Consider the following 21,431-nt stretch of genomic DNA (forward strand, 5'->3'; position numbering starts at 1 on the left):
ATCTCATAATGGCTTTTTTTAAAGCTTTATTTTTTACTTGTAGATGGACACAATACCTTTATTTTATTTATTTTTATGTAGTGCTGAGGATCAAGCCCAAGACCTCATACATATAAGGTAAGCACTCCACCACTGAGCCACAACCCCAGCCCTCATCATGACCTTGATTTGCATTTAGGGAAATGTTGATATGGAACATGTTTGAATGTGTTCATTTATTTGCCTTCTCTACTTTCCTTTGGTAAAATATCTGTTCATCTCCTTTGCTCATTTTCCAATTAGATTTTTGTTTACTTTTTGTAAAAAAAATATTTTTAGATGTTGATAGACCTTTATTTTATTCATTTATTTATATGCGGTGCTGAGACTAGAACCCAGTGCCTCACACGTGCTAAGACAAGCAAGCGCTGTACCACTGAGCCCAACCCCAGTCCCTGTTGTTGTTTTTTTACTAAGTTCTTTTTATATTCCAGATGAGTCCTTTGTAGGATATGTGATTTACAGATGTTTTCTTCAAATTTGTATACCTTTCATTTCCTTTTCTTGTCATGGTGCTGTTAGGACTTCCAATATTCTGTTGAATAAAAGTGGTGGGAGCAGATTTTTTTTTAATTAATTTTTTTTTTAATTTTTACAGACTGCATTTTGATTCTTTGTACACAAATGGGGTAAAACTTTTCATTTCTATGGTTGTACACAATGTAGATTCACACCATTCATGTAATCATACATATACATAGGGTAATGCTGTCTGTTTCATTCTACTATCTTTCTGTCCCCCACACTTTCCCACCCCATTTTTCTCTATACCATCTAAAGTTCCTTCATTCTTCTCTTCCTCCCACCACCCCCACTTGTTATATATAGTCATCCACTTATTGGAACATTCAGCCTTTGGTATTTTGGTCTTGGCCTATTTCACTTAGAATGATATTTTCCAACTTTATCCATTTACCAGCAAATGCCATAATTTTATTCTTCTTTGTGGCCGAGTAATATTCCATTGTGTATATATACCACAGTTTCTTTATCCATTCATCAGTTGAAGGGCATCTCACTTGGTTCCACAATCTAGCTATTGTGAATTGAGCTGCTATGAACACTGATGTGGCTGCATCACTGTAGTATGCTGATTTTAAGTCCTTTGGGTATAAACCAAGGAGTGGGATAGCTGGGTCAAATTGTGGGTCCCTTCCACATTTTCTGCAGAATCTCCACACTGCTTTCCAGAGTGGCCGCACCAGTTTGCAACTCTACCAGCAATGTGTGGAGTTCCCCCACATCCACACCAACACTTATTACTGCTTGTGTTCTTGATAATAGCCATTCTAATTGGAGTTAGATGAAATCTTAGGGTGGTTTTAATTTGCATTTCTCTAATTACTAGGGATAATGAACACTTTTTCATATATTTGTTGATCACCTGTATATCTTCTTCTGTGAAGTGTCTGCCCAGTTCCTTAGCCCCAATTTTATTGATTGGGTTCTTTGTATTTTGGGTGTAAAGTTTTTCTTAAGTTCTTTATAAACTTTGGAGATTAGTGGGGAGCAGATATTTTTGTCTCATTCTTGAAATATATATATATATGTGTACACATATGCATACACACACGCGCACACACACATGCACATATATTTGGTACTGGCTATTGAACCCGTGGCACTTAACCATGAGCTATATACTCAATCCCTTTTATTTTTATTTTGAGATGGGGTCTTGCTAAGTTGTTGAGGGTCTTGCTTATGTTGAGACTGGCCTTGAACTTGGGATCATCCTGCCTCAGCCTCCTAAATTGCTGGGGTTTCAGGTGCGTACCACCATACCTGGCTTTGTCCTTGCTCTTAAGGGTAAACAATCTTTCGCCATTAAGTGTAGTGCTGGCTATGGGGTTTTTTGTAGGTGGTTTTTATCAAATTCAAAGTTCTTCTATTCTTAGTTCGTTGAGTTTCTTTTTTAATCATGAAATGTATCAAGTTTTGTCCAATGATTGTTCTGCATTAGTTGAGATTATCAGGTGATTCTCCCCCTCAGTTGATCATAGTGATTGATTTTGAATACTGAACCAGGCTTCCATTCCTGAATGATTCCACTTTGTTGTTTTCTATGCTGCTGGACTCAATTTGCTAACAGAGTGATTCCCTCTCCATCCCTGGTTTCACTTTCTGTGGTTCCAGTTATCTGTTGTCCATTGTGTTACAAGAATATTAAATGGAAAATTTCAAAATAAAAATAAGTTAAATTGTTGATGTTCTGATAGCATGAAAATCGTATGCTGTCCTGTTCCATCTTCATCTTCAGAGAATGAGGCATCCCTTTGTCCAGCCTGTTCACACTGTATATGTCATGTGTTCCTTGGTCACTGAGTAGCCATCGCTGCATCAATGCGAGAACTGTTGTGGCATTGCTCGAGTTCAGGTAACTCTTATTTCATCTAAGAAAGGCCCCAGGGCAGAAGAGTTGTGTTCAGATCTGTCAAGGAGGGGCTGTGAAGTGCTTTCTTTAAGTGAAAGGTAAAAGTACAATAAGACATTTTGAGAAGAGAGAGAGAAACAGATACATAACATTTATTGCAGCATATTGTATTTTAATAGTTATTGTTAATCTCTTATTGTACCTAATTTATAAATTAAACTTTATCAAAGGCATGTATGTATAGGAAAAATATAGTCTATATAAGGTTGGTACTATCCTCAGTTTCAGGCATCCATTTCATCCCCCACAGATAAGAGATTACTGTATTTTGTTGAAGATTTTTGTGGCTATTTTTATGAGGTATTTGGGTCCCTGTTATATGATACCTTTGAAATGGTATAGTTTTGTATAAGAGTGGATTTCAATTAGTTATAAATGTATATTGCCAACTCTAGGACAACCACTTAAAATTTTTAAAAACAAGTATAGTTGTAGGGTAAGAGAGAAGAGAAAATAGAATTGTGTAAAAATGCTCAATTTTAGCCAGGTACAGTGGTGGCACATGCCTCAGATCACAAGTTCCAGGCCAGCCTCAGCAATTTAGTGAGACCCTGACTCAAAATAAAATAAAATGGCTGGGGATTGACTCACTGGTACAGTGACCCTGGGTTCAATCCCCAGTACTAAGGGAATGGATCTTAACTGAAACCAGAGAGGGCAGAAAAAGGGGAAGGAAGAAAAAAAGAAACAAAGACCAAGTGCAAAAAATAGAAAAGTTACAAATCTGGGAAATTTTAAACAAGTTATATGAACAATTCTATGCCCTGGAATTCCCTAACTATCTACATGTGTCTATTGTGTTTTGTTATATTTTGTTTTGATACTGCCTTCAACTGGTTTTGCTAACACTGCCTCATAAAATAAGTTGGGAAGTGTACCCTCCTCTTCTGTTTTCTGAAAGATACTGTATAAAGTTGTTGTTAATTAGTCACTCAATGTGAATAGCCTAGATATACCAGTTAAAAGACCAAGACTATTAGAGAATATAAAAAAACTAGATCCAATCAACTGTATGTTGCCTAAAAAGCCCACTTTAAACACTAATCATAAAAAACCTTGAGGGGTGGAAGGGGTGGGGGGGAAGGGGAAAAAAATAACAGAATGAATCAAACAACATTGCCCTATGTAAATTTATGATTAAAAAAAAAAAAAAAACCTGGAGTAGGCTATATTAATCTCAGACGAAGCAGACTTTATAAAAGGAGCATCAGTAGGGATAAAGTCATTAAGTGATAATAAAGGGGTCCATTGTCTGAGAAGACATAACAATCTTCCACATGTATGTCCTTAGCAATAGAGTGCCAAAACATTTGAGGCAAAAGTTGGTAGAGTTCCAGGAGAGAGGAAATCCTACTATAGTTGGAGACTTCAACAACCCTCTTCTGATAACTGATAAATCAAGCAGGCAGAAGATCAGTAAGAATATAGATGACCTGAATGTGCCACCATCAGTCAACTTGATCTAACTGGTATTTGTAGAGTAATTCAGCCAACAATAGCATACATTCTTTTTTTTTTTTTTTTTTTTTTTGCGGTGCTGGGAATTTGAACCCAGGGCCTTGTGCTTGCAAGACAAGCACTCTACCAACTGAGCTATATCCCCAGCCCTAGCATACATTCTTATCAAGTTCACATGGACTATTCAAGAGGGAACATACTCTTACTCTGGACAATAAAATACACCTGATCAAATGTGAAAGAATAGGAATCATACAATGTATGTTCTCAAGTCACAATGGAATCAAACTAAAAACCAGTAACAGAAATCTGGAAAATTCCAAGATATTTGTAGATGAGACACCACACCAGTAATACATGGATCAAAGTGATACATGGATCAAAGAAGAAATTGCAACAGAAATTTTTAAATATCTTAAACTAAATGCAAATGGAAATATAGTTTATGCAATATGTGGAATGCTCAGAGGAAATTTAGTGTTAAATGCATATGTTAGGACTGGGGCTGTAGCTTAGTGACAGAGCTCTTGCCTGGTACGTGTGAGGCACTGGGTTCAATCCTTAGCACCACATAGAAATGAACAAATAAAGGCATTCTGTCCATCTACAACTACAAAAATTTTTTTTTAATTTTAAAAAATAAATGCATATGTTATTAGAAAAGAAAAAAGATCTAAAGTTGATCTAAGCTTTCAACCTTAAGAGATTTTAAAAAATAACAGTTTAAGCCAAAAGAAAATAAAGGATTAAAAAGTAGAGCAAACTGGGGGTGGTGGTGCACACCTACAGTCCCAGTCAACGAAATTAAAAACAGGGTGACAATAGAGAAAATCAGTGAAACCAAAAGTTGATTCTTTGAAAGATAAAAAAAACTAACAGACCTCTAGCCAGGGTAACCAAGAAAAAAAAGAAAGAAGTCATAAACTACCAATTTTAGAAATGAAAGAAGAGTCATCATTACTGATCCCATGGACAATCAATAGGATAATAAAGGAATATTGTGAACAACTATATTTCTTTAAATTTGATAACTTAGATGACATGTGTCTATTGTGTGCCATTATATTTTGTTTTAGAACTGCCTTCATCTGATTTTGGATCAAGGTAACACTGGCCTCACAAAATAAGTTAGGAAGTGTTCCCTCCTCTTCTGTTTTCTGAAAGACATTGCATAGACTTGTCATTGGTAGAATTATCTGTCTAGGCCAAAAGATTTCTCTTTCAAGAGTTGTGTGTTGCTGCATGTGGTGGTGCATGCCTGTAATCCCAGTGACTTAGGAGGCTGAGGCAGGAGGATCACACGTTCAAGACCAGCCTCAGCAATTTAAGAGAGACCTTAAGCAACTTAACAAGACCCTGTCTCAAAATAAAAAAATAAAGAAGGGCCAGGAATGTAGATCAGTGGTAAAGTGCCCCTGGGATGAATGCCCAGTACACACCCCCCAAAAAGAACTCATTTGTTTTTTAAAAAGAGTTAGTTTTTTGAAAAACTATAAATTCCATTTTTTCATAGTTATAGGGCTATTTAAATTATCTATTTCATACTGGGTGAGTTTTGGGAGTTTGTGCTTTCTGAGGAATTTGTCCTTTTCAACAAAATTGTCAAATTGACATGTGTAGAGCTGTTCCTAATCGTCTAGTCGTCCCTTATTATCTTTTAACATCTGTGGGAGTCTGTAGGATATACCGTTTCATCCTGATATTCATAGTTTGGGTCTTCTCTCCTCATTCCTTGTCAGTCTTTTTTTTTTAATAAATTTCCCAGTCCAGAACCAGAAGTTCTCTTTACTTTTACTCCCTTTATCCTTATAAATCCAAGGTGGAGAAGTTTCTGGATAATACACCTTTTGAAAACTTGTGGATCAGTTTGGGTATCATCAAAGTTAACTGTCTTACACAAGAGACATGCTCACAAATTTGAGACAAGCCTTTCTCCACCTTAGGCCTCTGTTCAGATAGCCAAGTGACAACAAATGCCCTTGGACTTTCTAGGATCCCTGTTGTTCAATTCAGAGGGTCTGTGGGGTGTCCTTCAAATTTGTTGGAGCTCTTTATCTGCCTGAATCTTACTCTGAGGCATTGCCTTGAATCTTTCTGAGATGTTAACAAAAGATTTAATTGTTATATTCCCAACAGGGTTTCCTGGCAGTGCCCTGGATTTGAACTTTGCTAGGAAGCTATTTGCCATCATTTGCTAGTAGAGAGGCATTTTCTAAACCACGAAGCCTTGGTTCTGAAGGGTTATGGAAAATAATATTCCTACAAGATAGCTCCCTGGGAAAAATGGAGTGACAATGTGACTCAGGAGGAGGAAGGAGAAATTAGCCGAACATTAAATCTCTCCCAGTACATCCTTTCTAGTGACAATAGGCCCCAAGGGAATAAGCACACTTTCAATCTTTCCCCAGTTCATCCCTAGCATCTCCACCAAAAGCAAACATATCTCTTCCCAACCCCAACAGATCTTAAAGGAAGGAGGCAAATACTGAAATGCTGGGCCCTGGACTTTTACCCTTCTGTGCTGCTGAGTCCTGGAAGGAGAAAAGCAAATAGTGAAGCTCTAGGTAACAACGGGTTCCAGAGGAAGGAAGATAAGCGGGGAACACCGAGTTGTGAGCTTTTCCCAGTGACAGTGAGTTTCAAACGTTGTACAACTGCCTTCCTGAGTTAAAATTTTAACCGCTCCCATGCCAATATGTTGACTGCTGCAGAATAAAGGAAAGCTTGCTGATCCAGGTTTGCTTGCTGTCTCCTGCCTGTCATTTGTGGGCCATGGGCTTACAGGCTCTCCCATGTTTAATAGTCCTTCCTTTTAATTCAGTTTCTCAACCTCAGCACTATTGACATCTTTGATGTGTGTGTATAGCAGGGACAGGTGGTTTGTTTGAGAGGGGCTCCTATATGCATAGTAGGATGTTCAGTAGCTTCCCTGGCCTCTACTAATTAGATGTCAGTAGCAACCTCCCAGCTTTGACAACTAAAACTGTCTCCAGACATTGCCAACTATCCCCTGGGATAGTTCTGTCTTTTGAGAACTGTTGCTTTAGCTTCTCTCTCTCCATCTGCACTTTACTATAAGCAGCAAGAAACCAGGTGGTACCTTCAGTGTTTTGCTAGGAAATACCCTTAGCTAGATCACCCAATTCATTGGCACCTTTTGTGTTTCCCATTTTACTGCAGGTAACAGGGTTGCTAAACTTTGTGCTTCAACAGTTTCCTATAGTGTTGACCTCACTTTCCTGCTTGTCCCCACTTGGCTATGAGCCAAAGCTCAGGAGTACATTTGCCCTTTGTCCCTGTCTCATTGGTATTTACTCTTTTCTGGATTCTTCAAGTTTCTTAGCTCTATGGTTTGATATCTTTCATTATTTTTGGAAAATTATTGGCTATTATACCTACATGTAGATTTTTTTTCCCTCTCCCTCTTCTTCTGGAATCAGAATTACTCACATTTAAGCTCTTGTAGTTAGTTCTGATTTTTTCACTTTTCTCTTTCTGTTTCAGCTTCAGGAATTCTGTTTTGACCTGTCTTCAAGTTCACCAGTTCTTTCCTCAGCTGTATTGAGTTTACTGATGAGTTTGTCAGAAGTGTTCTTCAAACCTCTGTGTGTGTGTGGGGGTGCCCCTGTGGGTTTATTTTTAGCATTGCCATATACTCCTTTTTTTTTTTTGGTAGTGGGGATTGAATCTAGGGACACTTTACCAACTGAGCTACATCCCCAACCCTTTTAATTTGAGTCAGGGTCTCTCTATAAGTTGCTTAGTGTCTCACTAAACTGCTGGGACTGACCTGGAACCTGTGATCCTCCTGCCTCTGCCTCCCAAGCCATTAGGATTACAGGCATGTGCCACCAAGCCCAGCCACATGATTCCTTTTTATAGTTTCCATATCTCTGCTAATATTCCTCTTCTGTTCTTTTATGTTGTCTGCATTTTCCATGTTTCCGTGTTAGGTAGATATTGTCTTACATTCTTTTTCAGATAACTACAATATCTGGGTTTTGCTTTTGGTTCTGCTAATTGCTTTGTTTCTTGACCAAAGGGTTTTTTGGTTTTATTTTTTTATTTTTTGTAGTTGCAGACAGACAGCATGCCTTTATTTTACTTGTTTATTTTTATGAGGATAGAACCCAGTAACACATGCTAGGCAAGCACTCACCACTAAGCCATAGCCCCAGTCCCAGCCCCAGCGTGTTTTGTTTTTAAAAGTGTGTGTGTGTGTGTAGTGAGTTTTTGACTGATTTCTGGACATATAGGATGTAGAATAGTAAAGACTGAATACAGTTGAGTATAGCATCATTTATGCCTGGCAATTGTTCTCTCTCTTCCGTTGGGCCATTAGTGTGAGGAACTGAGTCAGTCTTGTCAGGAGCTGAATTAGGTTTGGGTTTTGTTGTTTCTCTCATTATTTCATTGTCTGCAGCTCCCATGGATTCTTTGCTTTCGTGTTAGCCACAGTGGGCATTTAGCAATTCAGTGAAAATGTTAGTGAACCCTTCTTACCCTCCTGCATAGAGACTTCAACTCCTCCTGCTTTACAAGTGAGCCAGTGCCTACATCCTATCTCTTCTTGGAGGTTGTTGTCCTCCTTTGAAATTCAGGTTAATCCTTTGCTCTGCAGTCTCAACTCTCTGATGGTTTTGACAGAAGCTGTGATTTTGTAGATTACTCAACGCTTCTTAACAATTGTTATTAGTGTGTTAACGATGCTCTTCCCAGCTTTCTGCATGCTGGATGGAAGCCAGAAGTATCAAGACATCTACTCTTCTGCTCTTTTTCAACTCCTTTGGCCACCGGCTTCTGGCCCACTGCCTGGGTCTTTCTCTTGAGAGACACACTTCCAGCTTAGCAGCCGGAATTATTTTCAGCTTGGATGCCCCCTGCCTCTGACTATTCTTGTGGGAAACAACTGACAAAGAGAAGGAACAGAGGTTTCTGATCTTTCATCATTTTGAGTTCAAAATAATCCATGGAGTTCTGTTCCCGGGGGAGAACATGGGAAAGGTGACTTTGGGAGCTGAGCTCCATCTACTGTACTCCTGACTTGGCCCCATTCTTTTGTGCTTGAAAATGGACCAAGTATCTCATTATCTATCCATTAATGAGAAATAGGAATCAAAGTTATTAAAATGTTTCTTGGAAGATGAAAATTACAGCAGGGTAAAAAGGAAATAGGCTGGGACAGTGGTTATAGGCAGTCTCTGGAGGCAGCCTACCGGGTTGAAGTTCCAGCTCCATTGCTGACTAGCCGTAGGACGCTGGACATGTTCCTTTACCTCCCTGTATCTCAGTTTCTATACTGGTAAAGTGGAAATAATAATAGCACTTATCTCATAGGGTTGTTATGAAGACTACCAGTTAATATACGTAAGCACTTATAATAGTGACTGGCACGTAATAAGCTCTGCAGCAGTGCTAATTAGGACTCCCTTTCTACAATTTCAGAAATTGGTGACAGAGAACAGTTCCTCTCCTTTCCCAGAAACTACTACAATCAAAACAGCTAAGTTTATTGAGCATCTCTGAAGTGTCCAAGTCCTGCACTATGCATTCTGTAAGAATTCTCTCATAAAAGTTAGGGTTTAATTATTCCTAGTTCATAGGCAAGAAAATCAAGGATCAGAGAAGTTAAATGCTTACACCCAGGTGGCGAGAGAACGAAGCAGTTTTACAACTCAAAAGGGTCTGGTGCTCTTAACCACTTCATTTGTCGCCTCCCACAAACTAATTTCCACTCTGGCAGACTAGTGGGAAAGCTGCTTGCTGTATTTATCTCACAGGGTTGTTTGGAGGTCCCAAAACATAACGGAAGGGTCAGTACCTTAGTATTTGTAGCACGCTGTTCCCCTGACAGGGAAACCTGAATGTGACATTCTTTTCCACACTTCCGGCCATCTCTTTACAAATGCCCTCTCCCTTTCTGTTGTTTGAACTCATTTCTCCAAGACTTGGCGCCTGGATTTTAGTCTAACAATGGCGGGATTTCAGCAGAGGGTGGCACAACATCTTTGTGCTCTGAAGTGACAGCTGACTGTTGTGTGGGGAGTGGGGCGTGACAGACCCAAAGCGAGTACAGAAAAAAACAGATAAAAACTCCTGTAGCGGAGGGCCAAGCAAGAGTTGGTGGTGGAAAGCAGAGGAATGGTGGATTGGAAAGTTACTTAGGAAAGAGATTCGACAGGAAATGGAGGTGCATTTTACTGTGGGCGGTGAGCGCGAGGGAGGTGCCAAGGATGACTACTAGTTCCTGGCCAGTTTGTGCTTGTTTGTTGAATGAATTATCAAGTGACCCCCAACGCAGAGTCATCTTGGATGGACACCCCCTCATACACACCCGCCGCTGGCCAGTCCCCATCACTGCTCCGGAGCTCGGGCGACAAGGGAATGGGTGCCAACGCAGAAGGAAGGACATGGGAACACAGTCTTGGTCCAGGAGCTGCTCCATTGAATACTGCTAGCACTGGTCTGGGCTGGGATGTGCTGCGAAGGGGGAAAGCATTTTTCCTCCGCCCGCAGTTTCCTTCTGGCACCTCCATTCATGCCATACCGGAGGTCCAGCACCCGTCTTAGCACCGAGGAGGTGCTGGCTCCTTGCCGGCGTCTAGGGGCGCGGCGCAGCGGCTTACCCCTCCAGGCCTGATCCGCCCGATCCCGGGTCCACCCCACCCAGTGCGCTGGTTGGGCGGCGGCTCTGTCTTTTCCGTGAGCCTGGACTCAGGGGCAGCAGGGTGAATTCCCGGGTCAGGGTCTCGTCCGGGCCACCTGCCTCGCTGGGCTGCTCAGGGTCAGTGCCCCTCCCCCTCCGCAGGTCCCCACCCTCCGTTCCCCAGCGTGCGCCTTCTCGAGAAGTGCGCGCAGAAGCGTGGCAAGTGCAGCCGAGGGTGCCGAGAGTCCGGGAGCGGGTGCGTGCGCGTAGTGGTTGCGTGGGCGCTGCCCAGGAGTCGGAGAGCACCAGATGCGTGGGCAGGGAGCCGGCGCGGGTGCCCGCAGCGGGGCTGCGCTGGGCGGGGGCGCCGCAAGTGCAGCGCTGCTGGCGCGGACCCGCGCGCGGCGTCGGTGGCGAGGTGGTGCGCGGAGGAGCGAGGCTGATAGGAAGGAGGAAGGATGCGTGCCGGTAACTTTTTGCCGGCCCTGCAAGTACGAGTAGTCGCGCTCCAAGGGGCTGCCTCCGGCCGCCGGGCGAGCGCAGGGCGAGTGTGCCCGCCGCCCCTCCCCCACTTCCGCCTCCCGCCTCTTCCTCGTTCCCGGCTCCCAGGGCCGTCGGTCCCGGGGGAGACCCGGAGGCACAGCCCCACCCCGGCCGGCGCGGCTCGCTCCCACGCCCCCGCCGCCGCCTAGCTGGAGCGGACAGACTGAGTCAGCGGGGGCGCCGGGCGCTGCAGGTAGGGGCTCGGGCGGCGGTGGGTGCAGGTGACTCCGGGGACAACGGAGGGGACCCGAGCACCAGTGGAACTGCCGGGGGTGGGTAGCGCCCTCCTCTGACCCCTCCCTTCCCCCCGTGCGGACGCGGCGTGTCCCTTTTTTGGGAATTCTTTTCCTCTTGCTTACTCTAGTGCGGGTGGGGCTGAGACTGAGAGGGAGTTCTCCATTTCCTGGCTCCTGCCTGGTCCCCTGGCAGCCTCCTGCCCCCAACTCTCTTCACTCTCTCCCCAGCACCTGTGGTCGCGTAAACAACTCCCTAGCTCCAGTCGCGGCTCCGTGGCCCCAGGTGGGCAGCCCCTTCAATCTCGTGAAACCAATGGGGTCAGGGGGAGGGGAAAGAGAGGGGGTGTCCGGGAGCCCCTGGTCCTCATCAGCTCCCCCTCGGTTTCTCCTCCCCCTCTCCCCCAGCAAGCGCAGACGGCCCCAGGGGCCCTGGATATTTTTAGCGTTGTGACCTGGGCGGCAGCTCTTAAGAGCCTTTCCCAGGAATCAGCGTCAGCGCCTCCCTTCTCGGTGGCCAGCTCGCTGCCACACTGGCTCCCCATAGCGCTGCCTGGCCCGCTTGTCCATCTTGAGCTGCCCCAGCGCCTGTGGAGCAGGCCCGGGCCTGGGAAAGGCTGAGCCCAGATGAGGTGGTCTGTGGAGGATGAAGATCTGGTCCTCAGGCCAGAAACTACACTGCCCCTGGTGATGGGTTCAGAGCAGAATGCCAGCAATGAGATTGAACGAAGGGAGGTAAATGCACAGGGCCTGGACTGGTCTGGAACTTTTGGTGTTCTGGAAAGCTCTCGGCACTGGGAGTCAAGAGGCCCGGCCTGAATTGGACCCAAGACCTGCCTTTCCAATTCCTACTCACTGACCAGTAGAGAGATAAGACGGTGAGATGTGTCAGAAGAGGGGAAGAAATAAAGAGCTGTTGGAGTTCAGATTAAAGATGGTGGTTCCTTAAATAGCTCACCTTCACAAGCCGTGTGTTGTGTTTCAGGAAGGTAGGACCACTATACCTTTTCAGATGGGGAGACTGCGAAAGATGATTTCCTTAGGGCATCCAAGTCTGAAAGACAGGTGACTTCAGAGCAAGAGTTTGGAGGTGATGGGGATGGCGTGTGTGTGTGTGTGTGTGTGTGTGTGTGTGTGTGTGTGTGTGTGTAAAAAAGTAAGTGGAGAGGGAGGGATTGCTGTAGCCTGTGGGTTTTGAAGGATGGGGAGGAACCAGAGTTCACAGCACTGGAGGAAGAGGACCTTCTACCCTACCATCTCCATCCTATCCTCTTCCCTGACTTTCTGAAGGAATTTGGGTCTAGTAAGTGGAGAAAGTATCATTTGGGCTGGATGAACCTCCCCGACCCTCTCAGAAGGGCATAATATGAGAGTTGGCCTTTGGCTGCCTTCCCTGAATACAGAGAATCTTCTCTGGTGCCTGGAACTGGCATCCCCTTTGTAGAGCTGGGGCAAGCCCTGCCTCTGCATAGAACTTGAAGCCTGTGGGATGGGCTTTGTTTCAGAGCAGGGGAAAGAGGTAGCTGAGGCCAGAGGTGTCCAGCTGGAACCAGAAACCCCACTGCTGGGATTCTGGCCTCTGTGGGCCTCCCTAAGCCCAGGTCCCACTGTCGTTTCTCTCATCTTCACAGCTGGACTTGTCTTGCTTCTCTACCTTCCAGGGGCTGACATGGACCCAAATCCTCGGGCAGCCCTGGAGCGACAACAGCTCCGCCTTCGGGAGAGGCAGAAATTCTTTGAGGACATTTTACAACCAGAGACAGAATTTGTCTTCCCTCTGTCCCACCTGCATCTCGAGTCACAAAGACGTAAGTTCCATGTCCTGGGGTGCAGGATTGGGGTAGGGTGGGGAGAATGTCCTATGGGGTCCTAAATCTCTGGGGCCACCTCCCTCTTGTTTTCTTAACTGGAGGAACTTCTAACTTGGTGTCCGAAGGGTAACTCTGAGCATCCTATCCACTTCATCCTAGGTCCTCCTGACTTGTCCCCTTTCTGATCATAGCCCCCATAGGTAGTATCTCATCCATGGAAGTGAATGTAGACACACTGGAGCAAGTAGAACTTATTGATCTCGGGGATCAGGATGGAACAGATGTGTTCTTGCCTTGTGAAGATCCTCCACCAACGCCCCAGACTTCTGGTATGCCTCTCTGCTTTGGGGATTTGGGTACCAATTTAGTGGAGCTGAATATTGAGGCTGTAAGGCTGAACTGGGGAAGAATTCAAGAAGGGGCTGGAAGTGGGTGTTGCCAGTGAAACAGCCTTCAGTTCTGATTTTAAGGAAGTTGACCCTGAAGGGGAACTGGGCTACAGATTCCTAGGCCCAGATTCTAGGGTTGACCAATCTCCTTAGTCTTTGTAATTTTGCATTTGTGAAATTAATGTAATTACTGCAATAAAAATAATTTAAAATATAATTTTTACATTAGACAAATGATTTTAGTCATAATATTTACTGAGCACTTTACTAGGTACCTCATACTGTGCTAAAGTCCTTTATATGTATGTTATTTCAGTACTTAAAATGTCCTATCAGGGCAGATATATAATCTTCATTTTATTTTTATTTAATCCCCAGAAGAATGGAAATAGTCTCCATTGTGGGAGGAGGTACTGGGGATTGAACCCAATGGTGCTAAATCACTGAGCCATATCCTCAGCCCTCTTATATTTTATTTAGTGACAGAGTCTCACTAAGTTGCTTAGGTCCTCGCTAAGTTGCTGAGGCTGTCTTTGGACACACCATCTTCCTAGCTCAGCCTCCTGAGCAGCTTTCAGGCATGAGCCACTGCACCTGGCAATAATCTCCATTTTATAAGAAGGGAATAAGGCTCAGAAGTTCAGTCACATTGTAGCCAGAAAGGCCGGGAAGGCAAACTACCATCTGACTCCACAGCCCACGTGCTTAACTGTAGGATATTCTCTTATTTTAAACTCCTGCTGTTCTCTGATGACCTACTTCTATAGCAAATATTTTTTAAGCATTCTTAGGTTTTATTCTCAAAACCCTTTGGGAATGTAGGTATCCTTTCTTTTACAGAGGAAGAGCAGAATCCTTGGGAGGGAAAGTAAGTGACTTGTCCAAAACTCTTCAGCAGAAAGTAGATGATGTATGTAGAACTTGAACTCTTATATTGACTGATCTGACAAGCCCACACATGGTATAATGATGTGGAAGGAGCTGGGAGCCAGGAGATGGAGCTCCTAACCCTGGTTCTTCACTGGACTGGCAGAGGATTTTGGACAAGTACCTGCCCTCCCTGGGGTTCAATTTCTTTGGCCAGGAAACCATTTATGGGTCTAACCAGCTGTTCTCTCTGGGCAGGAGTGGAGGACCATCTAGAGGAGCTGAGCCTGCCATTGCCCGCGCCAGACAGGACTACATCCCGGACCTCCTCCTTGTCCTCTGATTCTTCCACCAACCTGCATAGTCCAAATCCAAGTGATGGTGGAGCAGATACACCCCTGGCACAGTCTGATGAGGAGGAGGATGGGGGCGATGGAGGAGCAGAGCCTGGAACCTGCAGCTAGCAGTGGGCCCCTCCTGCAGACTGACCATGCTGGCTATACTCCAAGTGGGACCCTAGGCCCAGCCAGAGCCCTTCTGGAGGAGATCAGACACTTTGCTTACAGTCAGCCCCAAAGGGAGGGGAGGATGGTGGGATAGCGTACCTCTCTGAGCATTAACCCTCTTGCTTTTCTGCTAACCTTTCCCGCTGCAACCCTTCCACCAGGTTTTGGCTTACTTCAGAGTTGGACTTGTAAGTGGGGAGTTGGAAAATGAGGTAGGACAAGAGGCCACTGCTTTTCTTAGCACTGCTCCCTCCCTAACCATCCTGTCGTCTTCCAGTAGAGCCTCCTAAACCAGTGTCTCTGAGTGGACGTGAACTCCTTAGCACTCCAAATGAGGTGGTACTTCAGCTATCTTTCCTCCTTACGTCCTTTTTGGAAAATGACACAGTATAAATAATAAACAAATAATAATATACCAACCATTCCACTTCATTTTTCACATCACAGAGGTTTCCAACCCACTATATGTCTTTACTTTCTCACCAACACTATATCCCCGTCACTCATTGACTTCATTTCTTAAAGAAATACTGATTGAATACCTACTAGGCATGTGGAGTGCAGTTTTGAGCAAGACCAGTTGTATCTCTGCCTTCATAAATACAGAAGGGAAAATTCACAGTGTGATAAGTAGCAAGATGAAGTACTACTTGTAACAGTAAATAGGAGTGTCTTAACCTAACTTGGGTGGTAAATGAAGAGTTGATGATTTTAGCAGAGATCTGAAGGATAACTAGGAGTTAGCCAAGCCAGGCAGAGGCAAGGGGATGGGATTCAGGCAGCAGGAGCAGCTTGTGAAGACTTCAAATGGGGAGAATATAACCTTGAGGAACTGAGAAGCATTTAGTTTGGCCAAATGGTTGGATCTGAAAACATGAAGGGAAAGGAAAGATTGACCAAGGTGGTCGTGTGTACCTGTAATCCCAGCTTAGGATGCTAAGGCAGGAGGATTTCAAGTTTGAAGCCAGACTGGGCAACTCTATGAGACCCTGTCTCAAAAAATACTAAGGGCTCGGGATATAGTTCAGTAGTAGAACCTATCTGGTTTAATCCCCAATACCTGGGGGTATGGGGGGAGATTGACAAAGGTTAGGTGCTTCGAAGCCTGTACTAAGTTTCAGTTTGACTGCTAGTAAAAGATCATGACTTAAGATATAAATATATTTCCTCATATGAAAGAAGTCTAAATATGCAGGGCTGTAGCTGTATGGAAGCCCTATAGTCACTGAGAACTGGGCTCCTTTTTATTTTTTGCTCAGCCATTCAGGGCACATGATTTTCATTCTTACGGATACCTCATGTCTAGGATGGCTGCCAAAGCCCCAGCCATCATGACTTTGAAACTGACAGCAGAAGAAATAGGATATAGGCAAAGAGGGCATAGCCTGATGTCTTCCTCACTTTATAAAGCATTTTTGGAAGTTCTGAGCAATAGCCTCCATTTTCATCTCATTGACTAGAACTTGGCAACACAGGGAATGTTTCATTTGTGGACATTTTATAGACAAGGACACAGCATTACCTAGAAGAAAGGAAATTCTGGGTTTTGGAAAGACAATAACCCTTTCAAGACCCTAAATCAGCAGTGCATCTGCTTTTTGTACTGCCTGTCAGATCTCTGAGAAGTATGGTGGCTGCCGAGGAATTGGGATAGTCCTTTGAAAGGGCACTGCTGTCTCGACAGAATCGGGCTTGTTTCTAAGGACCAGGAGGGCGGTAGTCATCGGGTAGGTAATTAGCAGTTTACATGTTAGAGTTTGAACTTCATTGGGAGCAATGAAGGATTGGAAGGATTTGCATGTTTAAAAGCTAATTCTGACTGTATTGTAGAGAGTATTGGAGGACTGGCTCAAGACAAATAACAGTAACCGGTGCAAGAGACGGTGGCCCAGAAGACAGTGGTGAGGATAGTTTACTTGGGTCGAATCAGGGTGTAAACAAATGACGTTATTCATTGAACAGATATTAACTATTGGGATTTAGCATATGCAAGACACTGAGCATGGCCTTGAGTATGGTGGTGGTAGAGAGGGGCAGGGGTGAGTGGACATAGTCCCTGCTGTCCTGAAGTTACAGTCTAGGGGGAGCCCAAATGTAAAGTTGTAGCTATGACTAGTGCTAGGAAGGAGTTGGTGTTTTCAGAGGGGTCACCAGGGTGTTTCCCCTGAGGAAGTGACGCTTGAGTAAGATCTGATTAAAGAGTAGAAATAAACTAGGATGATGGCTGAAGGTCCCCGTGGAGTAGCGATTAGAGGGGTTCAGAGGGAACCCTGAAAACCAGAAGATGATCACAGCCATCTATTCAAGAGTTCAGGCTCGAGGATGGAAAAGTGGAAGGAAGGACGATTTGGGGGCAAATTCCAAAACATTAAAGGGTAAGTGTGAGAGGAGGGAGTCAAAAGTGCCACTGTTATTTCTGCCTCCTGCATCAGGATGGTTTTGAGTGCTCTTTACCAAGATGGGAGTTTAGGAGAGAACCATGTTTGGAAAGATTATAAACTTGGATTTAGACATGTTGAGTGGGAACCTGGACCCCTGAGTGTGGGATTGGGTGAGAGGATTGGGCTGGAAAAATTAATAGGTAAGTCATCCGTGCATTGGTGGCACGTGAAGCTGTGGGTGAGAATGAACTTGCTCAGGGAATGTCAAAAGGAGGACCTGACCTTAAGGAACATCAACTCATGTCTCACATTTAAAAAGTCATTCCACTTCCTTCTTCCTTCCTTTCATATATCAAATACAGTGCATGGATCAGTGATCTTCAGCCTAAAACCCTGAAGTTCTTTGTGCTTCCCAGTCTGAGTGACCGGACATCCATCTTCCTAATGTCTCATCCTGCTTCTACCCCTTCAGGAGACCATTGTAAATGACCATTCCTAAGTGCTTTTCCTAAAGATAGAAACTTCCGGGAGCTCCAGGGATGTAGGCACATCCATTAGCCTTTCCCTGTCCCTAGGAAGCTTGTGGAATGAATACCTTTTTGTCTAAAAGTCTCTGGGTCCATATTGAGATCATTCACTAAACTGGGCCATGGCTCAGTCTCACGTTAACCCTGGGGATTTTTTTGGGGTTGCTTATAACTTTTTGGGGCTCAGAATACATGGTCTTTGTCCTCTGGTGCCTTTTATGTCCTGACCCTTTCTTTAGCAAGGCTCTGCCTCGTGTCTGGCTGGCTGAGCCTCCTCTTGGGCTGTGGCTATGCAGGACTTCTCAGATCTGGAATGAACCTCCTCCCCTCCAGGGTGAATGATGGGAAAGCTGTACTGGTTTGGTGGCTGTCAACATGCCGACAAATTTCTTGGTACCCCAGACACACAATGCTAAGATTGTGGGGGTTTGGATAGGAAGCCTGACTTGGGGGAGAGATCTGCAGCCCTCTTGGGGAGCAGAATTGTTTGCGAGTCTATGGGAAGCCTTCATTTCAGATACTGTGAGGCCAGGCTCTGTCTGGAAAAGTCTAGAATCAACTGAGACCACAGGACCACTTCCTGGTTGGGACAATGACCTCTTCTTCTGCCAAACCACAGCCAGTTGGCTGGCCTTCAGGGGCATCATCTCCAGCTGACTGTTTTTGAGGCCACAAAGTGCCCCTGGAGATGAATTATTTGGAGCCAACTCCAAGTCAAGGAGCCTAGCTTTCAGTCTCCAAGTCAATGTAGCTTCTTTCTGTTGTTTAGACTTGTTACTGGGGGGACATCCTGACAGACTCTGGAGAGGAGGGGAGAAGATAAGTCATCGTAGAGCCCTATATTTGGGAGGAAATATGAGGGACTACAGCTGAGAAAATTCCCTTGAAACCTCACTGTAGCAATCCTCGGCAGGACTTGATTCTTCAAACAGGGTGGCAATGTGGGGACAAGATAGAACTGTTGAACTACTGGGATGCTTTCTTGCTCCTTTGTTCATGCAGTACTGAGCATACCTGCTGGGTGCTAGCCACCTGCATAGGCAACCAAAATACTAAGGTGACCAGGAGCTCTTCTAGAAGCAGATATGGCCACAGACTATGGAACTATAAAGTGACGAGTGTTCGAGCCGAAGAACCCAAAGAACTGTAGCCCACTAGAGAGGGAGAAATCTTCACTGGAGGTGGCTGGGTTGTGAATGATGGGGACAGGTCATTTCAAAAGGAAGCAGTAGAAATATAAAATAGTAGTGCTTGCTTCAGCAGCACATATACTAAAATTGGAACAATACAGAGAAGATTAGCATGGCCCCTGCACAAGGATGACACACAGCGTTCCATATTTAAAAAAAAAAAGAATACAAAATAGTCATAATGATGGCAGCTGCCTTTTTTAAAAAAGTTATTTTGAAGTTGGTAATGTAGACTTTGGTTCCACCATTCCTGCAGTCTTAGGAAATTATCCTGTTTCTCTACTTGAGTTTTCTCATCTGTAAAATGGAGATAATACCTACTTGATAGGGTCACTTAAGAAAATGTCATTAATCACATTACATTCCAAATCCTGCATGTGTATGGTATCTAATCCTAACAATGAGTCTGAAAGTATGTTTCTCCATTTTGCAGATTAGGAAGTGACACTGGGGTTGCTTATACTCATGGATTAAAGGCTGGTGTGGGGATTAGAATCCATATCTATCTGACATCTAAGCTCACGGCCTTCCTACTATCCCAGGAACACTAGATGCAGGCAGAATGAGGGCATGAGATAAAGACATCTTTTTGACACTTCCTTCCTCATTGGTGGGGTTATATCGTGGCAGGCTTGCCAGATACCAAATTTGGCTCTTGCTAGAAAATACAGTGGTTCACCTAGAGACCATTTACAAAATCCTTCATGAGTATGTTCCCGATAAGGGCACATCCCAAATTCCTGTTTGGAATTTAACATTGGAACTTAACTCCTACAATTTAAAAATAAAACAGAAAACAGGGCTGGGGTTGTGGCTCAGTGGTAGAACGCTTGCCTAGCATGTGCGAGGCACGGGGTTCAATCCTCAGCACCACACATAAATAAATAAAATAAAGGTCCATTGACAACTACAAAATATTAAAAAAAGAAAAGAAAACCAAAACAAGTATGGTGTGGCACCTGTTAATCCCGGTCACTTGGGAGGATCACAAGTTTGAGGCCAGACTCTGCTACTTATTGAGTCCCTGTCCCAAAATATTTTTTCAAAAGGTTGGAAATATGGGTCAGTGGCAGAGAGCCCCTGCATTCAATCTTCAGTACCACCCACAGACACAAACACCAGAAAGTCAGGCCAGTTTAAAAAAAAAAAAAAGGTGGATTGGGGCACAAAAGATTTTATCAGACTCTTTCACAACAGAAGCTATATGAATGGTAATAAGCATGTGTACAGATGCTCAACATCCTTAGTTACCAGGAAAATGTAAATTAAAACCACAATGAGAACACTACATGTATATCCAAATAGGTGAAATTAAAAACACCAAATGTTGATCAGGATGTGGAACAACCAGAACTCTCACATACTGTTGGTGGGAGAATAAGATGATACGTTTTGGAGAAAGAGCTCTTTTTTTTTTTTTTTTTTTTTCATTTTCTCCCCACTACCTTCCTTCCTTTTTTTTTTTTTTTTTTTTCCTTCCCACTAAGCCACGTCCCCAGCTCTTTTTTATATTTTATTTAGAGACAGGATCTTGCTGAGTTGCTTAGGGCCTCCCTAAATTGCTCAGGCTGGCTTAGCAATTTCTGATCCTCCTCCCTCAGACTCCTGAGCCACTGAGATTACAGGTGTGGGCTACTGCACCTAGCAACCCTTTTCATTTTTTGTTTTGAGACAGGTCTTACACAGTGGGCCCAGGCTGGCCTTGAACTTGCAGTCTTCCTGCCCAGCATCCTAAGTAGCTGGAATTTCAGGCATGTGCCACCAGGCCAAACCCAACAGTTCTGTTAAATGAAACATACTCTTTTTTTTTTTTTTTTTTTTTTTTGGTACTGGGGTACTGGGGATTGAATCCAGGGATGCTTAACAACTGAGCTACATCCCCAGCCCTTTTTATTGTATTTCATTTAGAAACAGGGTCTCACTGAGTTGCTTAGGGTCTTGCTAAGTTGCTGAAGCTGGCTTTGAATTCATGGTCCTTCTGCCTCAGCTTCCTGAGTTGCTGGGATTACAGGTGTGCCCAGCTTATACTCCTTTTTGACCCACAATTCCACCCCTAAATATTTGCCCAAGGGATATGATAAACATGTCTACAAAGCAACTTGTATACACAATACCCTGGTTCATAATATCCCCAAACCTCAAAGAACCCAGATGTCTATCAACAGAACAGATAAACTATGGTTTATTCAATGTAATACTGCACAGCAATTAAAAGTAAAATCTGCTGATACGTGCAAGAACATGGACGAGTCTCAAAAATATACCATAAAAAAGTTTTACCCCAAAAATATATATGATAATTTCATTTATATTTAGTCCTAGAAGAGATTATTGTGGGGGGAAAATCAGAATATTGTATACCTCTGGAAGGTGATATAGGGTAGGGATTGTGTGGGAATAAGCATTA

General features: G+C 44.0%; 2 protein-coding genes across 3 annotated transcripts in view; both read left to right on the plus strand.

Annotated features, from left to right (window-relative positions):
• SYS1 (SYS1 golgi trafficking protein) overlaps positions 1-13,153 on the plus strand; it is a 34,809-nt gene extending 21,656 nt beyond the window's left edge. Inside the window, exon 4 of one of the 2 annotated variants that reach the window (XM_079126996.1) lies at positions 13,015-13,153. In XM_079126996.1, coding sequence (XP_078983122.1) covers positions 13,015-13,021 — 7 coding nt within the window. In that variant the 3' untranslated portion in view covers positions 13,022-13,153. Of the gene's footprint in view, positions 1-9,376; positions 9,507-13,014 lie in introns of those variants that run through there. The other variant, XM_079126997.1, reaches the window with a different exon arrangement.
• On the plus strand, positions 13,023-15,348 carry DBNDD2 (dysbindin domain containing 2; the record flags this gene model as incomplete). The annotated part of the gene is made up of 3 exons (XM_079126994.1): positions 13,023-13,161; positions 13,356-13,493; positions 14,679-15,348. 3 exons carry the CDS (start codon positions 13,023-13,025, stop codon positions 14,882-14,884), a joined length of 483 nt encoding a protein of 160 aa, XP_078983120.1. The 3' UTR covers positions 14,885-15,348.
• Between the last annotated feature and the right edge of the window lie 6,083 nt (positions 15,349-21,431).

Source organism: Sciurus vulgaris (assembly GCF_902686455.1).
Source record: "Sciurus vulgaris genome assembly, chromosome: 2".
Lineage (NCBI taxonomy): Eukaryota > Metazoa > Chordata > Mammalia > Rodentia > Sciuridae > Sciurus > Sciurus vulgaris.